Genomic DNA, 21,163 nt, shown 5'->3' on the forward strand with positions numbered 1-21,163 from the left:
TGCAGAATTTTAAATGATTTTATTTTTGAATTTTACGATCCCATAAGATTGAGTTGGCTATCTATTTGAGTACATTTTTGGGCTTTTCCATTTATTATCAGCAGGCCCATCCTGTTTTTCTGTGCATCTACTCAAACCTACAATCTAATCTGAGCAAAGGTGTAAAGATGATGTTATGGAAAAATGCCAGACTAATGGAGGAGATGGAAAATTTTACACTACATTTTCGGTCCGATTGGACAGCAAAAATATTACCAAAAATATGTTTTCTATGTAACAATTGGGACTCAATCTAATCTACAGAGTGGGAGTAGGCTGAACTATCACGTGTGTGCCCGGAACATTGGCAGTGGTCATGATCTTCACGCAGCTAGGAATTCGAAATAAAAGCCGGGGCCAAACTACGCGCTTTTCAATTTCGATAAGGAACAGAGATTTTGGTTCAGAAAATATCATCTGGGCACAATTCAGTGTCTTTTTGTACATTAGGCTTAAAAAATATTAAACGAATCGTGTCTTGAGTTGCAGACTTTGACCCTATTGGAACTCAACTCTTAGGGCTCAACCCTTGTTGGCCTTGAACTTGCGGCGACCATGGATGTACCACATGGTATCGTGGTAGGAGCGAGGCAGCACTTCAGTAACCGGCTCTGGAGCGGAGAAGGTATAGTGGAACGCGTTGGTGGTGACGCGGCTTCCCGTGTATGCGTCCAGGACTTCGGCAACGGTCATGATCTGCAAATAGTTCTCCTCGGTGTACACCACATACGCGGTCATCTTCAAGAAGCTATTCACGCTGACGGGCTTCTGGAAACTAATGTCCGAGATGTGCTCCAGTTTGGGCCGGGCCTTGCAGTAGAGGAAAGCTGTTGCCCAGCTAATTTCCTGGGCACTGCGCATGAGGAATCCCCCAAAGACAGTGTTGTTTTGATTCCTGTGCTCTGGAAATGAGGGAATGGTGCTCATCTGGAAGGAGTCGTGCATCCAAACACAGTTGGGAGGCAGGAGGCGCTGCTGGTCCCTTTGCTCGATGGGAGCAGTCCTTTTGTAGAGCTGGTATATAAGAGATTGTTCCTCGGCGTTGGGTTCCTCTTTGAAGACAGACTGCTCGCTGAGTACCTGTCGTTTCTTTTTTCTATCTGCCCCGCCAGCTAGAATGAGCTTCTCTTCGTCATCGACAGGCTGTATAGGATTCACTGGAGCCGCTGCTGTGTTGGTGGCATTTCTAGCCGCCATTAGAAACAGAGCACGCGTGATATTCTGATTTTCGTCATTGACAACCTGCTCCAGCCATACCACCACCTCCATGGAACTGGTTCCCACCCAGGAGACATGGCCGGATAGGCGGATGTCCTGGGTGCCTAGGGGTGCGACACTGGTGAAGTCGATTCGGTCCACCAGGACCGTCACGATGGAGTACGGTAGAGGTACTCCCTCCGGCAGATTGGGGACTACCAGGTGCCTATGACAGCACCAAGCTAAGAAGAATTGAGAAGCAAATAATTCAACAAGATCGCCTTGGTCAAAATAGATAGTACCGGCAAACAGGTCCATGTCCTCCAGAATTCGGCCAATGCGCACAAAGCCTTTAAAGTTGATGTACTTGTCCTGCAGTACTGCATCCGTGCTCAAGGGAATGATGGCCGAGGAATAGGAATCCTGCATAGATCGTGCGGGTAAGTCCTCAAACTTGGGCTGGTACTTCAGTAGTTCCTCCCTGGACTTCGGCTGTATGGAATACCCAGGCTCCAGGCCGAATCTTTGCATCATCTTCACCTTGACTGTGAAGGGACAGGTGCACAACTAGTACTTATTTCAAGTGGAAGTACTTACTCTCCGCAATGGTCAAGTATTGTTTGTCTGGAGAGCTGCTGCGTCTATTGGAGCTGGAAGAAATGTAGCTTTTAAAATTCGATTCCTGCTAGTTGTACTGGTGTTTCACCTGGAATTCATAATTGTTATCTTCCTGAGCATCCTGCCCTTTAGAATGCCCCGGCAGCTACGGGCTCCGAGCAAAAAAGGCATAATATAGAACTTGATAAACCTAAGACCAGGGCTATTGAAACGGATCGGGATCTTAATCCGCATCCAAAACGAAATTAAAACTATAAATTTTTGTTCAGTTTTTTTCTTTTTGATTACAGGGTGTTATATGGTAAAAAAAGTAATGTCGGCAAAAATTAGGGAGTATTTTGACAGTTATTATATTAATAAAAATTTAATCTAGTGTTCTTCGATAGGGATTATTAGAAGATTTGAATACTTATAAACTGGTTAAGCACTTCATTGAACGATAGACATTTATTGCTTTTTATAAACACGGATTGGTAATTGCTTTTATCTGGTAGCATAGCCCTGCATAATATCTTTAGGAACAGTCATAGGCATGTGGATTGTCTACGCTGGAGTCCTGCTGGCCTCAAACTTCCGACGACCTTGGATGTACCACATAGTTTCATGGTATGAGCGAGGCAGCACTTCGGTAACCGTATCCGGAGACGAGAAGGTGTAGTAGAACGTGTTAGTGGTCACCTGGTTTCCCGTCTGCGTATCCAGCACATCCGCAACGGTCATGATCTGCACGTAGTTGTCCTTCGTGTACACCACATATGCGGTCATCTTGATGAAGCTATCTACGCTTATAGGCTTCTTGAAGCTGATGTCGGAAATGTGCTCCAGTTTGGGTCGCGTTTTGCAGTAGAGGTAAGCTGCTGCCCAGCTGATCTCCAAGGCACTTCGCATGAGGAAGCCCCCAAAGACTCGGTTGTGGTGATTCCTGTGCTCCGGAAATGAAGGAATCGTGCTCATCTGAAAAGAGTCCTCCATCCAGCGACAGTTTGGCGGAAGGATGCGCTTGTTGAGCTCCAAAGTGTTGGTGGGAGTGGTCCTTTTGTACAGCTCGTACATAAGTGTCTGCTCCGGATCATTGGGTTCCACCTTGAAGATGGACTGAGCAGAGAGAATCTGTCGTTTCTTCTTTCTATCTGCGCCGCCAGCCAGGATCACTTTCTCTTCCTCATTTGCCGGCTGTAAGGGGTTCACAGGAGACGGTCCCGTATTGGTAGCATTTCTGGCTGCCATAAGGAACAAGGCACGGGTTATCTTTTGGTACCTTCCGTCAACCATCTGCTCCAGCCACACTACCACCTCAATGGAACTGGTTCCCACCCAAGAAACGTGACCAGACAAACGGATATCTTCGGTTCCTGAAGCCAACACATTGGTGAAATCGATGCGGTCCACCAGAATGGTCACAAATGTGTACGGCAGGTGAACTCCCTCCGGCAGATTGGGCAGAACCAGGTGCTTATGACAGCACCAAGCTGGAAATAACGGATAATAAGAAAGTGCGCAAGGATTTCAATATCAGCGATCGTGTTCCTCGTACCAGCAAACAAGTCCATGTCCTCCAGCAGTCGGCCAAAGCGCACATTGCCCAGATAGCTTACATATTTGTCCTGCAAAGTGCGGTCCTTGCTTAGAGGAAGGATGGCCGTGGTGAATGAATCCTGCATGGCTCTTGGAGGCAGATCCTCCAGCTTTGGTGTGTACTTGAGCAGCTGCTCCCTGGACTTGGGCAGCGCATGGTAGCCGTGCTCTAGTCCCAATCGTTGCATCATGCCCTCCTTGACTGCAGAAGTTCGGGAATTAGGATGTGTTTGACTCTGGTAAAACAACACTTACTCTCCCCCATGGTTCCGGAATCATTGGCAGGCTCTGATTGCTTAATATGGGTGGGCGGTGAGTAGTGACGTCTGCTGGAGATTAAAGTACTCATATAACAAATAAGCTCAGTAGTCCACTTCACTTTTTGTTCTTACCTGGACTTTGCAAAGAATGCTGGCGCCTGTTTGGGGGCGAATTCCATAAGGTTCCTGGTGCGGATCAGGCTCCAGCACTTTTGTGCTCCCATCAAGGAACGCAGCATCTTAGTTTTACCAGTTTTCTCCTTGTTTTTCAAGTTACAAATGTGTAACCTGTCTTTGATCTAACCCCAAATGAAAATCAGCTGGTCGTCGCCACAGCTGACCGGCACAGTGGGCTCGATAACATTCGTCTCAAACTAATTTCAAAGTGTTCGGTTCGATTAGTTCGTGGATGAACTTGCTCCTTTCGACTTGAAACAAATTCGTCCATAAATAATTGCTTTAAAATTGTAGAATTTCGATACAAAACCAAATCCCCCAGTTTAGAAAACCTTTATAAATCTTTTTCTTTTCAATATTCCATCTTTTCGATCCCACTGTGTATACAGTGTATGCTAGCATATGACGTCATCGAGATTGTTGTTAATTTTAAACTGGGAATCAAAATTCCGTAGACAATATTTCTCAAATTAACACATCGTTTTGTGCTTCATAAACTATTAACGTACGGGAATTGAACCGTTTAAATATTGACTAATTGCTACAAGGCAGATATAAAAGAAATGATTAAAATTAAAATAAAAAATAGCCCACGTTTGTATAAACTATATTTGGAGGGGTATTCGCTGATATTTACAAATTTCTGACCATTTAAAAGTATCTTCAACCAAGAGCAATTAACGCGGATATTCCACGAATAAAAGTATAAATTATGGCAAAACTCTACGCTTACAGATTTAGTTCCTTGAGCGCAAAGTTCAAAACCACCGGCAAAAGGCCAGCATCTTCCAGATCCAGGATCTGTTGTCGAAGGTTCTCCAATGGATGGGAATGTATCATCTGCAAGAAAATTTAGAGTGACTATAGAACATTTCATCAAGTGCGCGGTGGTGGTGTGAGCAAACCTTCTTGATCTTCTGCCGTTGCTCGGTGCTCTGGCAGAAGCTAAGTAGAGCGGCGGCCATGTGGGGTCGATGGACGACGATGCAGTGCTGGGCGAACTGCAGTAGATTGAGGGCGTGCACCACCGGACAGCCCTGCAGACGCAGCAGCGTCTTGTTTAGCAGCTCTTCCTGCTGAAAGGAACGTGTCTCGACTGCGTTCTTCAGAGGATAGCAGAGCACATAGTCCCAGGCCTGGGCCAGTCCATCCAGGTGAAGCAGATGAGGCCGGCAGCTGAGTACATCCAACAAGGCGTTCAACTCGCGCACCATATGAAACATGACCATGCGCTTCAGAATGCCGTTCCAGATCTGCGGCAGGTGTATATCAAAGCCCAGGCAAATGTTGGCCATCACCTCCAGGGAAAGAGGATTCTGCGCATTACGCTGCCAGATCATCTTCAGAATGTCAATCTTGTTGCAATGGTCGTCGGAGAACTTTTCCAGGTTGGACTTGTAGCCCAGAGCCTTGAGCTCGTGCACACACTTGATGCTAATGAACTGGCGCTGGCTGACCGTGTTGGTAAAAGAGTTGCTGCCATCGTTTAGCTTGGAATAGCACTCGTACATTTGCAGCTGTGTGGAGGTGTTTACCGAGCTGATGGAAGTGTATACAATGAATTTCTTCTGTTAACTTTTAAATACCAATTCTTACCCGCCCTTGAAGATCAGACCCACAAGGAACTTGACTGCGTCCGCCTTTGGCCAACTGGAAAGTATGTAGAACGCTCTATTCACGTTCTCGCTGGCGTCCTGGCTGCTTGAACCGTCCGCGCCGTTAGTCTGCTCCGGCCAGTTCTGCTCCTCCATGAAAGTCTCCTCCAAAATGGTACCGTCAGCCGCCGACTCCATAGTCAGTGAGAGCCACTTCTGAAGCAGGCGGTACTGAATGGTGGTTAAGCACAGGTCATGCAGCTTGGCTATCTCCGCGACCAGGGCGTTAATATCCACCTTGCTGCACTTAAGGATCAGCTCGTGGTGGTAAAGCGCATTGATTAGCTCGGTGGGGTTCTCAACCAGGCGCAGTAGCTTTTCATCGGTCAGGCCATAGACATACAGCAAGTGCTGGGTCTTCTGGATAGGATACCGTCGCTTCACCTTGGCAACCTGATCGCGACTCTTTGGGTCAGTAATCAGGTGGCCCTTCTCCTTGACAAACTTCCAGCACTCGTAGGAGGCCTCCACCTGATCGGCTCCATCACGAGCATAGTTGGACACGAAGTATAGTATTAGAAATGCCTTGTTTGGGCTGTTCACTTTCTCGACCAGCCGTAGTATTGACTGCAGAAAAGCATTATTCGTGGGATGAAGACTCCAGGAATCCGATTCATTTTTCGACTTGTACTCCGATATCGAGTTCTTTACTGCCGACATGCAGAAATAGTCACAGTTCTGGGAGCTATCCTTGGATCCCTTTAAGGCCGTGTACATCTGAATCAGTGGAAACCAACTTTGGCAGTTGTCCACGTTTAGTTCGCTGTCTGAATAAAAGAAGCGTAAACCAGAATTAAATAGAAACCTAAAGCCTTAACAAATTTCTGCTGAATATACCAAGAATATCCTTAAGAGGTTGCTCTACGATGGGCTTAAAAGGCAGGCGATATCGTGATATCTTCGGCATAACGCCATTTTCCCTTTGTGATTTGAGCCACATGTCGGTCTCCACCTGACCGGGCCGATTGCGTCTTCTGGTGATCATCTTGTGTCTCAGGAAGTGCAAAATGTTCATCCAAATTTCCATTTCCTTAGGAGCCGAATCGAAGTACATTAGGATGTTTATCACACACATGTACAACTCGTAGAAGTAAATGTTGATCTAAACGATTTTAAATAGTGAAAAAAATAGAATATAATATATTACGAAACCACAGATTATTTGAAGCATTAGTGAACTTACGCCATCAATAAAGTGCTTTAACTTGGAAGTAAAGAGCTCGACGTTACTGATTTCATTAATGTACGGTTGGCACATATCGCGCATTTCCTGGGCGCTGCTTTGCATAACCAGTTCCTCGTCCCCGAAGGTATCCCTCTTCACATCGAAGCGTAGCTCCTGGGCACTCAAAATGCTTATTATCTGGGTAATAAGTATCTTCTGATAGTCGAAGCCAAAGTCCTTGCTCATGCGTTTCAAAAGCTGAACGTCAAGTTGCTTATTGTGAAACTCCTTTAGCAGATCCTCTACGTTGTCCATGTCAGCATTGAACTTGCCCTTTATTCTTTGGTCCTGCTGGCAAAACTCCAGGTAATAGTAGAGTTTCAATCTCCTGCAAGCCAATAAATCGGATTTTAACATGTAGAATATTTATATTATGTTCCACTTACTTGGAGCGTATCATTTGCACATTGTCCAAGTCTTCGATGTACTCGTGGTACATAGCGGATAATGTCAGGAAGTTGATTTTCTGCAGATCGGTTTTCACTTCAACGGAGAGCTTTTCCAGCAGCGCTATTGCCTCGCTGTCCACCACCAACATGGTGAAAAGCTCTATGAAGTTCACATCCTTGTTGCCCATCGCATTTCGGAGAATGCGGCGCAGCTGCAGCGTAATGAAGCCCTCGTTGATAATCCGCTTCTTCCGACAGTTTTGCTTCTGGAAGTCCAGCAGATACTGCGACATAACGTACCAAGCATCGTGCTCCTTCACCTTCGTCAAGTGTTCCAGTGACAGGAAAAAGTCGGCGCAAGCACTTTCGACATCCGCTCTTGTGTTCTCCGACAGTCCATGGCGAACCTGCATCAACAATGAGTTGTTTGGCTCCGTTTCGATTACCATGAGCAACAAGGTGCGGGCCAGAAACTTCACTATTGCCATGTGACCTCCGACGCTTTTCTTCGAAGACAAATGCAAAGCGTTATAAATATAGCCAGTTAAAGAATTATGCGAGCAATACCTTTTGAGGCAGCTGCTGGATAGGCTGCACTTCTACCTCATCAAACATGGACACCGAGTAGCGCTTCTTCGTAGCCGTCGGAACCTGTAGGGTCTTCACGTCAAAGGATCCGTTAAGAGCACTACTGAAGTTTATTGTGGTCTCGCCCATGGCTACCGGAACTCCATCGAGGGCCCGGCAAATGTGCTCGTTGACGGCCTGCTCTTTGCCGTCGTAGTGAGTCTTAATGGCGTCCAGCGGGTAGTGGATTACGGCCACGCGTATATATTTGATGAGTTCAACAAGATCACGGCGACGGCTGCTTTCGTGGAGCAGGGCAGAAGTGAGCAACTCGTACGCCAAACAAAAGCTAAGTGGGTCGGTCTCATTCATCAACTGCAGCGAGGATGTCGTTTCTGAAACACAAAAATGTAGTTTTCGTTCAATACCATTATTGCAGATCTGTATACCACTTACCCTGATACTTTCCCCTGGCGTTTTCAATTTGCTGAACCAGAAGCTCAAGTGCAAGATTGACGAACTCGCCGGCATTGGCGGGTGCACAGTCGATGAAGCTTATAACATGAAAAGCCAGAGCGCAGCTGAGGGGCAGGCACCCAATCCGTTGGCAAATGCGGTTCAGACCAAATACTATTGAAAGACCGAGAGCGGTACAAAGTTCACTTATTTCGCTGGCTATAAAAGCGGACACGTTCAGCGTGGCCTGGGCCCGCTCAATTATTCTTTCAATGGCCTCATCCAGAAGGCAGTGACGTCTGTGCAGCGGTATAAGTTCGCTGCTACAGTTCAAAAGTATTCCGAACTTCCTTAGGCGGAAACGATGCTTAATCACTAGGTAGCGGCGCTTATAGACGGAATCAACATGCGGCAAAAACAATTTAAAAAGCTCTAGGACATTCAGGTGCTCCTGCACTTTAATATCATTTTCAAACGAAGCAGAGGAGCTGTTCTCCAAGATGTTAGCTATGATCTCCACCACTTCCTCTCCGTTCTTCGAATTCTCCCCATTCAGCGTCTTGAAGAATTCATAAGCCATCTCAACTTGTCCTCTTCGCGCCATTTGATAGCAGCAGTAAAAATTAGCACTAGTTGAAATTTCCGGCGCCGCCTTGGTGAGAGCGCTGATGTCGTCCAGCATGTCGGGAAGATTCAGTTTCACAATGCGCATCATAAAAAGCTTTAGGTTGATATCGGAGCTGTCAGCCGGCCAGCCGTACTTGACCTTCATGATCTTGATCACCTGAATCTCATACTCGGCATTAATTTTCACGGCCAATGGATGAGTAGAAGTGCGCAGCCTGATTAAAGGAGCTAGAGTATCCGGCCAGGGCACAGGTGCGTTTTGCAGCACAGACAAGGCGCACTCCAAACGGCTGTCCTCATTGTGAAGCAGCTCAATGCAAGCCATCGCCCGCTCTAGCCATGTACCCGATTGGCGACTGGCTACTAACTGTGATATATACTGTTTGATCACATCCAGTGGCTGACGTCCCTTCTCCAGGAAGATCGGGTACATGAAGTTCTTCACCAGACGCTGCAGCTTATCTAGTTGAACGTGCTGCAAAATGCTCAAAGCAGTGGCGTCAATGGAGTCCTGCATGTAGTTGTCCAGTGTAAAGCCCATGTTATAGTTGGTCTTAAGCACGGAAAGATCCTGTAGTGCGTTGACAAGATCCCGAAGTTTTCCAACGTTGCGCTCCTGCTGTCGCCGCACATCGCTGAAACGGATATACAAGTTAAGCATAACATATTCAAGGGCGAGAAAAGGGATTTCACTTACGAGTAAGTGAACTGGATTTCCTCAAAAATGTCTAGTATCTTCGTGCAGAATTCCAGGCCGATATCCGGCCAATGCGGGCTATACTGCAGATTCCGCGTCATTTCAATGCTCCAGTCGGTGATAAAAGGCATTATGCTAGGATGAGTGTTGCTGACCATCGGAATGAACTGACTCAACCACTGGACAACATTGAAAGGCTTGGTGTTGCTCGGAATAAACCCTAATAGCGTGCGCAACTCATCTTCGTTTAGCAGCGGCAGAATGCTGCTAGAATGCCGCCGCCAAATAAGACAGGCCGTCGGCATATCTGTATTGAACAGCGACTTAACCATCCGGACCAAGTTGTTATCGTAAATAAACTTCTGCCAATCCGTGTTGCATTCGTAGGGATCTATTATGGCCAGAGTTTTAAGACGGTGCAGTTGTTCGTCGATTTCCAACATATCCTCCTCGTCGTCCTCGAAACTCATGCGCTTCTTGACCTCGCGAAGATAGCGCTCGAGGATGTGTCTGGAGTTCAAGTTGATCATGCGATGGCTCTTTATGAATGCCTTACTTTCTACTTGGGACAGCAACTGCAGCAAGTTTTGGAATTTAGTATCCACCTCGCATGCATCGTGGGAATTCGAGTTGCAAAGCTCGACCAGAATGCGTTTCGCTTTGGCTTCATAGATGGGCTGGAGGCACAGCTCAAACTGCTTGCCAAATTCCTGTCGCAATAATTAATTAATTAATGAATTGGATAAATAATAATTAAGAGATAAATTATAGTAAATACCTCCGCCTCCTCCAGTCGCCCTTTGCAAACCAACTTTTTAAAACGATCACTCGGGTCGGTCTCTGAAACGAGCATCATCTCCACTACGGAGGGTATGCTGCTCTGGTTGACTTCCTTGGCAGCCAGATAATATAGATTGACCGCACACTTTGACTGACGCACGAGCCATGCGTGATCAGGAACTTCTACCTCATTTTTCACAATGAGCGCTGCAATGATACAAGGATTTAAGCCGTACTATATTATGTTTCTATGTTTGCTGGATTCATACTTGGATACTCCACTACTTTAATGAAGCGTCCCCCCTCCGTTGATTTCGTCAGCACCAGTAGCTCAATGTTCTCTTCGCTGCACTCCATGACCAGCAGATCTTCGATGAGCAGTTGATTTTGTTGGGAAGATTGACACATACAAATTGTACGAGTGTACGGACAAATGTTCACCAAGTGGCCGGAATTGGTGAGTGCGATACTGTAAAACATCCAGATACACCTTAGAGTGATTTTTGCACCACAATCAGCAAACCCACTCACATATAGTGCTCCAGGTTGAAGATCTGCTTTAGGCTGCCATACTGAGTGGGCAAATTTATGCGAGTCACGTCATTGCCTGCATTTCTAAAGTTCATCGTGCTTTGATCTCCACTAATAACTAGACCGGGGTGCGTCCCCAGATCATCCTGATTGTTCTCGGCACTGATGTTGCCGGCCACCAGCCGCTTGAGCAGCACTGCGCAGTCCACGTTGGAGGAGGATCTCCCCTTGGAAAGGCGTTGAATGGTAACGTTCTCGAGCAGGCCCTTTTCGCAAGCTACAGTGTCGTTTTCATTTAGGCTCATATTGCCTAACGTCTCCAAGAAGGTCTCATCAATGTCGCTTAAGCTGAAAGACATTGAATTGTTTAAAGTAATAATGTCAAGGCTCTGGCGCCCAAACCCATTTCAATGCATAAGTATTATCACAAATATGCCACTGCCTAGCTCTCTCTGGATGGCTTACCTGTAGATGCTTCCATTCTTACAGGTAAAGTAGAACCGCTGATCCAGTTGATGGATGCTCCGGAAGGTCCCGCCTGTTAGGCTCACGTCCTCTACATTGACGACCACGCTGAACAGGAGCAGTCCCTTGATGAAAACACCGTGAACTTCGCCATCGCTGAGACCGCAGACAATCAGGTTGCCACTTGCGGAAATGGCAATGGCCTCAATGGCTGCCCCGAATGCCAGGAAGCTGCACTTGGCCACCAGCTCGTCCTCCAGAAGCAAAAGGCTCTTGTCGATGCCAATGACCATCTTGCCGCACTGCACGGAGGCCATAATATCCGGATATTTGCTTACCTACCAAGAAATCAGGGCGGGAGTAGAAAGCTAACTGCATAATTCGCACAATAAGGACTCACTTCCTCTTCACTGCTTATTTGGAAAATTCCTCGCGACGAGAATACGTTGGAGATGGTTTCGTCCTCCAGGGAGGACGCCTCGAAGTTGCTCCACATTGCTACTTATTCCGCTTTGGCCTTAATTGCAAACCCTGCCAATTTTAAACTCTTTATTTAAACGCCGCCAATAGACAAGCGTCGCCTGAGAGTTACCGATAACGTGGCCTGCCTATCGATAGACGATTGGCGGCTTGAAGAAAAAGTACGTATCGGCCTTGAAGATAATATGTATAAGCGAATTATCTATAAAATTGGTATGACGTCTGCCCAAGTCGTAATTTCGCCTTAAAACAAATTAGTTTTCAAATTTGTAACATAGTTGCAAGCCGCCTCGTGCTTGCGTGCTTCGGCCACACTGGCCCGCCAACGGAATTCCGGCATTTCTCTTGACGTGCGCAAAAGGTCACACTGGCGGACTTGCAATGAAAATTATTTATATTTCGCTTCTTCGCACGCAGAAATTGGTCAAAATAAACAAAGGTTAATGTGCTGCTAGTATATAACGGTTCAGTGGTCAGTCCGCCGGACCGCCGAATCCGCGTAACGGTAATCCGTGCGTGTGCCGCTCCGTTAAACGGCGCTAATTAAAAGTGGATGCTGCAGTGGCCATCAAATCAACAAAAAGCCAACCGAAAACGCAGGCTTTATAAATCGCGTAAAACCCAACATAATTTCCCCTGGGAAATAACCGCCGGTTGTATTGTGCTCCGATTAAAGGTAATCGCAAAAAGATCCCGTAAATAAACAACAGTTAAACGCTGCACTGCAATTAAAACGGAACGGGAAGCGCAGCGGAGGACATAAAATCGCTGGCAAGAAGAAGAGCGCTGCCAGAAAGCGCCCTTTGAAGGGTTAATGAAGGGGAATTAGTGGCAAACTGAAGTGCAGAGTGTTAAAAAGTCGTGCTCCTGGCAAAAGAGATCGATGATCAGTAAGAAACTGAGAAGCGGCAGGTGCTTGGCGCTTTGAAACGAGACAACACGACGCTGGGTTTCCACGGTAGAGTTGCCAACCTGAAAAAGAAACGGGGTTGCCGTTCGTTGCGCCGAAAGTGTTTACCGGGAGCCAGTTGCCTTAAAAACGCGAATTTTATAAGGATCCTGGCCAGGAGATGACTTGGTGAGTAGCTGCGGAGGATTGACCTACAGCATGCCAGATACTCATTTGGCACCCTTCACACCCCCAGGAACTCAAACTTCAGGCGCTCGCAGGCCGGATAACCGGCAAAGAGCCCAAGCCCACCGAGCATAGCCCACTGCAGTTGGTCACCAAAGGATCCAGAGGATTAGTGCCCACCACCCTAGGTACATCACAACCAAAACCTCTTCTTTACCAGCGTCGAGATCTCGTGCGCGGGATTGGCGACGCCGTTACAACCGAATTTCTTGCCCCACGCCGTTAAAGAAAAGCTGCCACCATTCGGAAGAAGAACACCTCGAATATGACCCACAATCTTGGTATGGCGCCATATCGATTGCCGGGTCCAGCGGGCGGACTGTGTCCGCCCGACTTTAAGCCGCCGCCTCCTACGGACATCATCTCGGCGCCGAGCAATCCGAAGAAGCGGCGAAAAACCTCAAGTGCCGCCAACTCCGCCGCAGCGGCGGCTGCGGCTGCTGCTGCAGCAGCTGCTGCGAATTCCATGCAGCAGCAACAGGCGCCACCCACACCGCAGGATTTGCTACCCCCTCCGCCAATGGGAGGCTTTGGAGACACCATTATTGCCTCGAACCCATTCGACGACAGTCCCCAGGTGTCGGCGATGTCCAGCTCAGCGGCCGCGGCGATGGCGGCTATGAATCAGATGGGCGGCGGACCAGGAGGTGGTCACTTTGGCGGCGGTGGACCGGGTGGGCACCCGCACTGGGAAGACCGCATGGGCATGGGCGGTGGACCACCTCCCCCGCCTCACATGCATCCCCATATGCACCCGCATCATCCAGGCGGACCCATGGGTCACCCACATGGTCCACATCCGCACATGGGTGGTCCGCCTCCGATGCGTGGCATGAGCCCCATGCATCCCCACCAAATGGGACCGGGACCAGGCGTCGGACTACCGCCGCATATGAATCATGCAAGGCCAGGGGGACCTGGAGGTCCTGGCGGACCCGTCCCAATGGGCAGTCCCATGGGTGGAATAGCTGGTATTGGCGGCATGAGTCCAATGGGCGGAATGGGAGGCCCCAGCATATCACCCCATCACATGGGTATGGGCGGTCTGTCGCCCATGGGAGGCGGTCCCAACGGACCCAATCCGCGAGCTATGCAGGGCTCACCGATGGGCGGTCCGGGCCAGAACTCGCCAATGAACTCACTGCCCATGGGCTCGCCGATGGGCAATCCAATTGGCAGCCCGTTGGGCCCTCCTTCGGGACCGGGCCCGGGAAATCCCGGCAACACCGGCGGACCACAGCAGCAGCAACAACAACCTCCGCAGCCACCGATGAACAACGGGCAGATGGGTCCTCCTCCTCTGCACAGTCCGCTCGGGAACGGACCGACGGGTCATGGCAGTCACATGCCTGGAGGACCCATCCCAGGGCCAGGTCCTGGGCCTGGCGGCCTAGTAGGACCCGGTGGCATCTCCCCCGCGCACGGTAACAACCCGGGAGGACCTGGGAACAACCTGCTCGCCGGGAATCCCGGAGGCGGCAACAGCAACAACGGAAGCAATACAAGTAACGCCAGCAACAACAATCAAAATCCTCACCTCTCGCCAGCAGCAGGACGCCTGGGAGTGCCGACGTCGATGCAGTCGAATGGACCTTCGGTATCATCGGTAGCCTCCTCATCGGTTCCCTCGCCCGCCACGCCCACGCTCACGCCCACATCGACGGCCACGTCCATGTCCACGTCAGTGCCTACATCCTCGCCAGCGCCGCCCGCCATGTCACCGCATCACTCGCTAAACAGCGCCGGCCCGAGTCCGGGCATGCCCAACTCCGGACCCAGTCCGCTGCAGTCACCAGCCGGGCCCAATGGTCCGAATAACAACAACAGCAATAACAACAACGGACCCATGATGGGCCAGATGAATCCGAACGCAGTTCCTATGCAGCACCAGCAGCACATGGGCGGCGGCCCACCTGGCCACGGTCCCGGGCCCATGCCCGGAATGGGCATGAACCAAATGCTGCCACCGCAGCAACCCTCGCATCTTGGTCCCCCGCATCCGAATATGATGAACCACCCGCATCATCCGCACCATCATCCCGGTGGACCGCCGCCGCACATGATGGGCGGACCCGGAATGCACGGCGGTCCTGGTGGAATGCCTCCTCATATGGGCGGAGGTCCAAATCCGCACATGATGGGGGGTCCGCACGGGAACGCGGGTCCACACATGGGCCACGGCCACATGGGCGGAGTACCAGGTCCAGGACCCGGACCCGGCGGCATGAACGGACCCCCGCATCCGCACATGTCTCCGCACCACGGACACCCGCATCACCACCACAATCCCATGGGTGGACCAGGTCCAAATATGTTCGGCGGTGGAGGAGGACCCATGGGTCCGGGTGGACCGATGGGCAACATGGGGCCCATGGGTGGTGGCCCGATGGGCGGCCCCATGGGTGTAGGTCCCAAGCCGATGACAATGGGCGGCGGAAAGATGTACCCGCCGGGTCAGCCAATGGTCTTTAATCCGCAGAATCCGAATGCGCCGCCCATTTATCCGTGTGGCATGTGCCACAAGGAGGTGAACGACAACGACGAAGCCGTGTTCTGTGAATCCGGTTGTAACTTCTTCTTTCACAGGTAGGTCAAGAGTTGCAAAAGATGGAAAATATCAAACAACATATTTAAATATGTAGGCACTATATTTTTAGTAAGTTTATTTGTTTATTTCACACCTTATTCCAAACACCTTGTGTATTTTGATTAACCTCAAGCTAAATGTATAGCAGCCCTATTAGTAATCAGTCTTATCACTTCTAGTTCAAAATAAAACAGGGAATTACCCTTAATTAATTTATGACATTTTGTCAGTTAGTTACGTTATGTCGTCGACTAACTCCACTATCATTTTTCCAGAACCTGTGTGGGCCTGACAGAGGCGGCCTTCCAAATGCTCAACAAGGAGGTGTTTGCCGAGTGGTGCTGTGACAAGTGCGTGTCTTCCAAGCATATTCCCATGGTCAAGTTCAAGTGTTGAAGCGGGTCGGATGTCAAATCAGCAAAACGTATCGATCAACCCAACCACCAGCAACTGCGAAAGCAACAGCACCAGCTAGCACCCACTCACTGTATAAAATATCCAAGCATTAACTCTATCTTAATTGTAAGACTTAAGCTGCTCAATAGTCAAGACCCCGACCGATCCTGAGGCCCACCAGTCCCCATCCCGGCATCTAAGCCCCGTAGCCAGTATGCGACCCACTAAAGTGCCGGAGCAGTGTTGTGAATTTAAGCTCCGGGCTTCCTGGCTAGCCCGCGGCGTGCTCCTGAATCAAATAAGCAAAGCAAACCTTAACGAAAAGTGTAAACGAAATATGTTAACTGTAATATAATTGTAATTGGTGTGTGCGTCTGCATGTGGAGTAATCAAACAGGACACCGCCGCAACAAGAAAACGGAAACAAAGCTGAGAAACCCCCTAGTTTGTATTATAAAATGAGAATGGATAAAACTGAATAGCCGGACCAGGCGGGATGATGAAGCACATCTCCGATCGAATACCACTCGCCTGGCAAGAACTCCGCATAAAACACAACAGACAACCACTCGTAACTATATAAACATATATCTAATGACATATTCAACACATTTGGAGATGAGTATAGAAATTGTAACGAAATGAAATTATCATTGTGAAATTGCTGCAAACTGCATGAGTGTGTTATTTGTTATTACGAATCTATATTATTTTTATACTTGTGTGCGTTTACATTTTAAATATTTAATACGGAGAAGCGGTTCGAACGATTGAAAGAACTCCATCGTCGGATACATTTTACACAAAAATATTCAACATAGTCGGAATCGGAGAATGTATAATAAGGAATCGATTGCGAACAAAAGCACAAGAAATTATAAATTCATGCGAGAAAGAAGAACTTGTAATGTAAGACGAATGTGGAAGACGCAGCGAAAAAAACGATTCAAGAGAAAAGAAATTTGTAAAAATAGGAAAACAAGAAGTACTCTAGGTTACTGCAACTATAAGTTATTTATAATTAAATAAAATACCATATAAAATAAAGTAAGTTCTAGTTATGAAGCAATTTCTCTTTGGAGGTACGGTTCTCACGAGGTTGCAATCAGTAAAAAACATTTAAATGTCCTACTTTTAAAGCACCTGCCAAATAAACGCCTTCAGGTCGGGTTGCATTGCATATACATGTATTTTTAATATTTTGTTTCCATACTTAAGCTAAATGCACAGGCTAAACGGGGATAATAAACATATGCGATACATTGCGGAGGATGCATCGCTGGGCCACATAAACTGTTTGGGAATGGGCAATAGCATCACTCAATGCTCCACATGCCGAATCGTGGACAGGGCTCTAAGATTATTACAGAGACAGTCACTTAAAGGTACGAATTATTTTTTGATTAGGTGTAACTTTCTGTTTCGCAGTTGCAGTTCAGATTACGTTGACAGCACGCAAAAACCAAATGAGGTTCCTGCATGGCTCGCTGTCTTATCCGATGGCCGCCGTTATGAGCTCCGCCACGTCCTGATCTGTGCTGCGCACCGTCAGATTAAGCGTGACGCCCTCTGAAAGCGCCAGCTTGGCCCGCACCAGAACCTCGGCGCCGCCTCTGAAGGTTCCTGTAATGAGGGACAGATTTTACTATGCATCCTACAGCTGAAAGCGAAGAATCCTTACCTGAACAGAGCAACGTATGCAGGTGCGTACCCTCAGGTACATTTTCTGAGAGGTTTGCAGCGCCCAGCCCCAGGATCTTGACTATAGTGTTCACGGCTTCCTGCAAGGTGGTCACTGCCGACAGCACAAAGGTATCCTCGGCTTGCAGCCATTCTGCAAATATGCAAATATTACCAATCATTGTATAAACCCTATCTTCTTTCTGTGGCACCTTCGGTGTCAGCCGCATCCCAGGACACTTGGAAATTGTTCTTTCTGGTTTTCTGTATCTGATCGGCAACCGTCAGCTCCAAGTCCTCCAGCATGTACTCGTCGTCATAGCCCTCATCTGAGTCCGGCTCGCCGGTGTTGGGATCGCAGTCCTTGACCACAAATCGCAAAGTGGCACCAAAGGTGGCTAAAATGAGATACAGTAAATGATTAATCAGAGATTATTGGCCATTTACAATTTAGAGAAAAATTGTACGCTCTTATAATAAACTTACCAATGGAACTGGCGGCGTCGGGCGGGAATTCTACGATGACAAATGTGGTTTGCAGATCGTTGTAGGGTAACTTGGGACATGGAATGACCGCCCTGGCTGTGAATCCTTCCGGCAGCGTGAGCTCCACCCGCACATTTTCCAGAATTTGGTCGGACAGCGTATTCAAGCAGTCGAATTGGAATACCACGTGCTGACCGAATATGTGTTTGATGCATTGCACCGTGTACTCCGTTTCGCTTTCGGTCAGCTGGATGGGAGCTGTGCTGCGATGGATGGGGCCCAACACCTGGATGCCTGGCAACTGTGCCAGACGTGCAGCACTCTCCTCCTCCCGCGTGATTTTCGGCGGCCGTGGAGCACTGCTGGTAACTAGCATTACATCGTTGGCAATCACCGGCTTAACTATGGCCGCTTTGGGCACAATGGAAATATCAAAGCGTGTGTCCAGGTCGCCATTCAAATGATCGACAAGCGATTTCTCCAGCAGAGCCAGAGAACAATTCTCCCTCTCGATAATGTAGTTCTTGTAAAGCTCTGGCCTTTCCGAGTTAAGGATGCTAAGGTAGTAGGTGGCACGGTCACGCACCTCGTCGTCCGGATCCATCTGGCAACGACCGAGCAGAACGAGAATATTGCTTAACAGGGCTGGGCAAGATGCGCCAAACTGGGCCATGGCCGTGACCGCGGCAGCTCGCACAATAGGGCTCTCCAGGATGACGCGGTTGTAGATAAAGCGTATGTACTTGGAGGGTGTGGCCGCAAAGGGTCCCTCCTTGCCCAGCAGGTGAAGAATCCTCACCGCCAGTGAAACATGTTCACAATCCTCGATGAACTCGCACAGATGCGACAAGCCAGACTCCTTCGCGTCCGCATTCTCCTCGATGATCGTGATGATGGTGTCAACTATGGAGGTCTTGTACTCAAGGCCACCCTCCTCGCGCAGCATACCGCTAAGGAAGTTCATCAGCACTGTGTGCTTGCGCGGATACTTTGTACACAGAGCGCAAATGGCCTGTACGACCACCACCTTGAACTCATCAGAAATCTCGGCCACAAACGTGGAGATCTGCTTCATCAGACGCTCCACCGAGGATTCAGCGCCGGTCTTTAATAGCGTAGTGATGGCCAGAGTGGCTACCGATCGATTGGAGTCCGTGATGAGACCCTCCAGGTCCAAATTGCAGGTGGTCACCGCCGCCGGGTGCGTCATGGCCACCTTGTTGAGCGTTCGCACAGCCGCAAAGCGCAACGTTGCCTTCGGCGAGCTGCAGAATAGCTGGAGGATGGAGAACGCCGGCGATAGCATTCGCGGATTGGTGTTCTTCAGGTTGACAATAGCGTGGGCCGCCTCGTAGATGACCATCTCGCTCTTGTGGCGCAGACACGACTCGATGAACGTAAACAAGGGCGAATCGGACAGCTCTTCAGAGGGAATGTCCTCCTCCTCGATCAGCTTACAGGCAATGCGTATCTGGGGGATGTAAAACGAATAATAAATCTTTTCTTCGAATCTTTTGCATAATGAAAAGTTTAGGTCACAAGCTGCACTTACCAGCATACAAACGGCATAGGGACTCTTCAGAGAGCCTCTGGTCAGTTTGTTGACCAACTTGGAGACAGCTAGCCGATCCGACTTGCGGATGTGGTAGAGCAGACCTAACGCGTGGTACTGCACCATAATATTGTCGCTGTTTAAGGCCTCCTGGGCTTCGTTTGCCCACCTCTTGACTACGTCGCCCGCAGTGTAGGCCAATCTCAAGGAACTGACCAATGCAGCACAAGAAACCGCCGCGTTTTTGTCTACAATGCACTGCTTCATGTAGCGCTCCACGGCCTGCAACATGGTGTTATCCGTGATGCTGCACAAGGCGCGGATGGCGGCGGCCCTGTACAGGTCTTCCTTGCCGGTCATATCCTTCGTTAGCGAGCTGGTCACGATGATTACGTCCTCAGCAATGGAGCTCAGCTCCTTGATGCCCAGATAAACCATACGACGCAGCACCACGTCCTTAGATTGGAAGAGCTTCGTCATCGCAAAAAAGCAGTCGGTGGCCTCACGGGCCACCAGCTGCTCACCCTGATTGATCAGGTACAGGATTTTGGTAAGGATGTGGATGCACTTCCTTGGATTCACCGGCGTGTCATTGAAGGTGCGCGTCTCCTGAAGCACCGAGGTTTTTTCCAGGTTCTGGTACGCATTGATCGGTCCTGCTGGCGGATGGCCGAAATGTTTTTTGTGCGAGGCACGGGAAAAATAATTCATTTTCTCAGTCAATTTAAGGAAAACTCGATTTTTCTCGACTTTGTCGGGTTAGTGGGTGTGTGAGTGTGTGTCTGTGCCAGCGGAGCACCTTCCAGCAACTAGATTGTCTTCGATTGACTTCGCTGGCCGGCGGATTACTTGGGTCCGGGTGTTAGGTGCTACTTACCGTCCTCCTCCTCATCTTTGTCGCGGCGGAACGAACCCATTGTCTTGGAACTTTCGGTTAAATCGTGGGAAAAGCAATTGAAATGGTTTTCTGGCTGCGCTTACACGTCACTCAGCGGTGCCCAGTTGGTTAATCTGTTATCGATGTGAAAACATCAGTGAAGTATCGATAACACCGATGTTGTTCTTATCTTCCCGAGTAAACTTGTTTCCTGTTTTTTGAGGGATTATATCTTTGGCTGGTGTTTCATTACAACCGACAGTATTCATCGAAATCGGCACTGAAATCATGTAGTTTTTATTAATTTTTAGCTTTTTAGTTTTGCCTGTAGTAAATACAAAATGAACCAGCGGTAATTCACTTACTGGTTCGATTATATGCGTCGATAACTTATCGATTTTGTGTAGGCGGCTGGAATAGTTAAACTTTGAATTGGCTCCGTGTTGATTTATTCATGACATTGCCAGAAAATGGTAAACATAGAATAATATATAATTTTTCGCCATATTTTAATATTTAGTGTTTTTAATGGACAATTGAAAATTGTGTTGCAAAGTCTTCTTTATTTAGAAATATTCTATTGGTGTGAGGATTGAGTCATTGAGGCATTATTCTTCACTTATAACTTCAATTTCGTATGTAATTTCCTCTTATTTTCTAGTAAACCTAATCATTTAGAGCTTTATTTTCGATTTGCTGGAGGTGAAAGTTT

The 21,163-nt window shown here is 48.4% G+C and overlaps 5 protein-coding genes across 8 annotated transcripts; 1 reads left to right on the forward strand and 4 right to left on the reverse strand.

Annotated features, from left to right (window-relative positions):
- Nucleotides 1–51: 51 nt before the first annotated feature.
- LOC6554738 (acyl-coenzyme A thioesterase 9, mitochondrial) lies at nucleotides 52–2,112 on the reverse strand. The gene is made up of 4 exons (XM_026975933.1): nucleotides 1,943–2,112; nucleotides 1,834–1,886; nucleotides 1,539–1,781; nucleotides 52–1,478 (listed from the first exon to the last, which is right to left on the reverse strand). Exons 1-4 carry the CDS (start codon nucleotides 2,086–2,088, stop codon nucleotides 562–564), a joined length of 1,359 nt encoding a protein of 452 aa, XP_026831734.1. The 5' UTR covers nucleotides 2,089–2,112; the 3' UTR covers nucleotides 52–561.
- Nucleotides 2,113–2,118: 6 nt separating this feature from the next.
- Nucleotides 2,119–4,054, reverse strand: LOC6554739 (acyl-coenzyme A thioesterase 9, mitochondrial). Of its 2 annotated transcripts, none has more exons than XM_001981038.3 (4): nucleotides 3,822–4,054; nucleotides 3,685–3,755; nucleotides 3,389–3,631; nucleotides 2,119–3,323 (listed from the first exon to the last, which is right to left on the reverse strand). In XM_001981038.3, exons 1-4 carry the CDS (start codon nucleotides 3,926–3,928, stop codon nucleotides 2,398–2,400), a joined length of 1,347 nt encoding a protein of 448 aa, XP_001981074.1. In that variant the 5' UTR covers nucleotides 3,929–4,054; the 3' UTR covers nucleotides 2,119–2,397. The 2 variants fall into 2 exon arrangements, with proteins under 2 accessions (XP_001981074.1, XP_026831735.1); XM_026975934.1 differs by having other exon boundaries at nucleotides 3,685–3,758.
- A 403-nt stretch (nucleotides 4,055–4,457) lies between these two features.
- On the reverse strand, nucleotides 4,458–11,876 carry LOC6554740. Its single transcript, XM_001981039.3, has 14 exons — nucleotides 11,659–11,876; nucleotides 11,259–11,596; nucleotides 10,794–11,141; nucleotides 10,532–10,731; nucleotides 10,261–10,469; nucleotides 9,483–10,192; nucleotides 8,159–9,420; nucleotides 7,703–8,097; nucleotides 7,133–7,641; nucleotides 6,705–7,074; nucleotides 6,359–6,623; nucleotides 5,463–6,288; nucleotides 4,772–5,405; nucleotides 4,458–4,706 (listed from the first exon to the last, which is right to left on the reverse strand). The coding sequence occupies exons 1-14, from the start codon at nucleotides 11,752–11,754 to the stop codon at nucleotides 4,596–4,598; spliced, it is 6,273 nt and encodes a 2,090-aa protein (XP_001981075.1). The 5' UTR covers nucleotides 11,755–11,876; the 3' UTR covers nucleotides 4,458–4,595.
- Nucleotides 11,877–12,044: 168 nt separating this feature from the next.
- Nucleotides 12,045–16,903, forward strand: LOC6554741 (protein pygopus). Its single transcript, XM_001981040.3, has 3 exons — nucleotides 12,045–12,816; nucleotides 12,884–15,459; nucleotides 15,736–16,903. Exons 2-3 carry the CDS (start codon nucleotides 13,139–13,141, stop codon nucleotides 15,854–15,856), a joined length of 2,442 nt encoding a protein of 813 aa, XP_001981076.1. The 5' UTR covers nucleotides 12,045–12,816; nucleotides 12,884–13,138; the 3' UTR covers nucleotides 15,857–16,903.
- Nucleotides 16,904–17,021: 118 nt separating this feature from the next.
- On the reverse strand, nucleotides 17,022–20,609 carry LOC6554715 (coatomer subunit gamma). Of its 3 annotated transcripts, none has more exons than XM_015153634.2 (6): nucleotides 20,452–20,609; nucleotides 19,575–20,230; nucleotides 18,023–19,493; nucleotides 17,749–17,934; nucleotides 17,538–17,690; nucleotides 17,022–17,479 (listed from the first exon to the last, which is right to left on the reverse strand). In XM_015153634.2, the coding sequence occupies exons 1-6, from the start codon at nucleotides 20,489–20,491 to the stop codon at nucleotides 17,349–17,351; spliced, it is 2,637 nt and encodes an 878-aa protein (XP_015009120.1). In that variant the 5' UTR covers nucleotides 20,492–20,609; the 3' UTR covers nucleotides 17,022–17,348. The 3 variants fall into 3 exon arrangements, with proteins under 3 accessions (XP_015009120.1, XP_001981077.1, XP_015009121.1); XM_001981041.3 differs by having other exon boundaries at nucleotides 19,575–20,233; XM_015153635.2 differs by having other exon boundaries at nucleotides 19,575–20,609.
- Nucleotides 20,610–21,163: the final 554 nt, after the last annotated feature.

This window comes from Drosophila erecta, unplaced genomic scaffold (assembly GCF_003286155.1).
Source record: "Drosophila erecta strain 14021-0224.00,06,07 unplaced genomic scaffold, DereRS2 tig00000000-arrow-pilon, whole genome shotgun sequence".
Classification (NCBI taxonomy): domain Eukaryota; kingdom Metazoa; phylum Arthropoda; class Insecta; order Diptera; family Drosophilidae; genus Drosophila; species Drosophila erecta.

Coding starts and splice junctions, on each gene's coding strand:
- LOC6554740 (XM_001981039.3), bottom strand. CDS start 11,754: ATGTGGAGCAACTTCGAGGCGTCCTCCCTGGAGGACGAAACCATCTCC. Junction 10,732..10,793: donor TTCAACCTGGAGCACTATAT/GTGAGTGGGTTT, acceptor GATGTTTTACAG/TATCGCACTCACCAATTCCG. Junction 6,289..6,358: donor ACCTCTTAAGGATATTCTTG/GTATATTCAGCA, acceptor TCTTTTATTCAG/ACAGCGAACTAAACGTGGAC.
- LOC6554715 (XM_015153635.2), bottom strand. CDS start 20,285: ATGAATTATTTTTCCCGTGCCTCGCACAAAAAACATTTCGGCCATCCG. Junction 17,935..18,022: donor CGACGCCGCCAGTTCCATTG/GTAAGTTTATTA, acceptor ATCTCATTTTAG/CCACCTTTGGTGCCACTTTG. Junction 17,480..17,537: donor GCATACGTTGCTCTGTTCAG/GTAAGGATTCTT, acceptor CCCTCATTACAG/GAACCTTCAGAGGCGGCGCC.
- LOC6554739 (XM_026975934.1), bottom strand. CDS start 3,928: ATGCTGCGTTCCTTGATGGGAGCACAAAAGTGCTGGAGCCTGATCCGC. Junction 3,759..3,821: donor GCATTCTTTGCAAAGTCCAG/GTAAGAACAAAA, acceptor TTTAATCTCCAG/CAGACGTCACTACTCACCGC. Junction 3,324..3,388: donor GGACATGGACTTGTTTGCTG/GTACGAGGAACA, acceptor CGTTATTTCCAG/CTTGGTGCTGTCATAAGCAC.
- LOC6554741 (XM_001981040.3), top strand. CDS start 13,139: ATGACCCACAATCTTGGTATGGCGCCATATCGATTGCCGGGTCCAGCG. Junction 15,460..15,735: donor TGTAACTTCTTCTTTCACAG/GTAGGTCAAGAG, acceptor TCATTTTTCCAG/AACCTGTGTGGGCCTGACAG.
- LOC6554738 (XM_026975933.1), bottom strand. CDS start 2,088: ATGCGGATTAAGATCCCGATCCGTTTCAATAGCCCTGGTCTTAGGTTT. Junction 1,887..1,942: donor ATAACAATTATGAATTCCAG/GTGAAACACCAG, acceptor CATTTCTTCCAG/CTCCAATAGACGCAGCAGCT. Junction 1,479..1,538: donor GGACATGGACCTGTTTGCCG/GTACTATCTATT, acceptor AATTCTTCTTAG/CTTGGTGCTGTCATAGGCAC.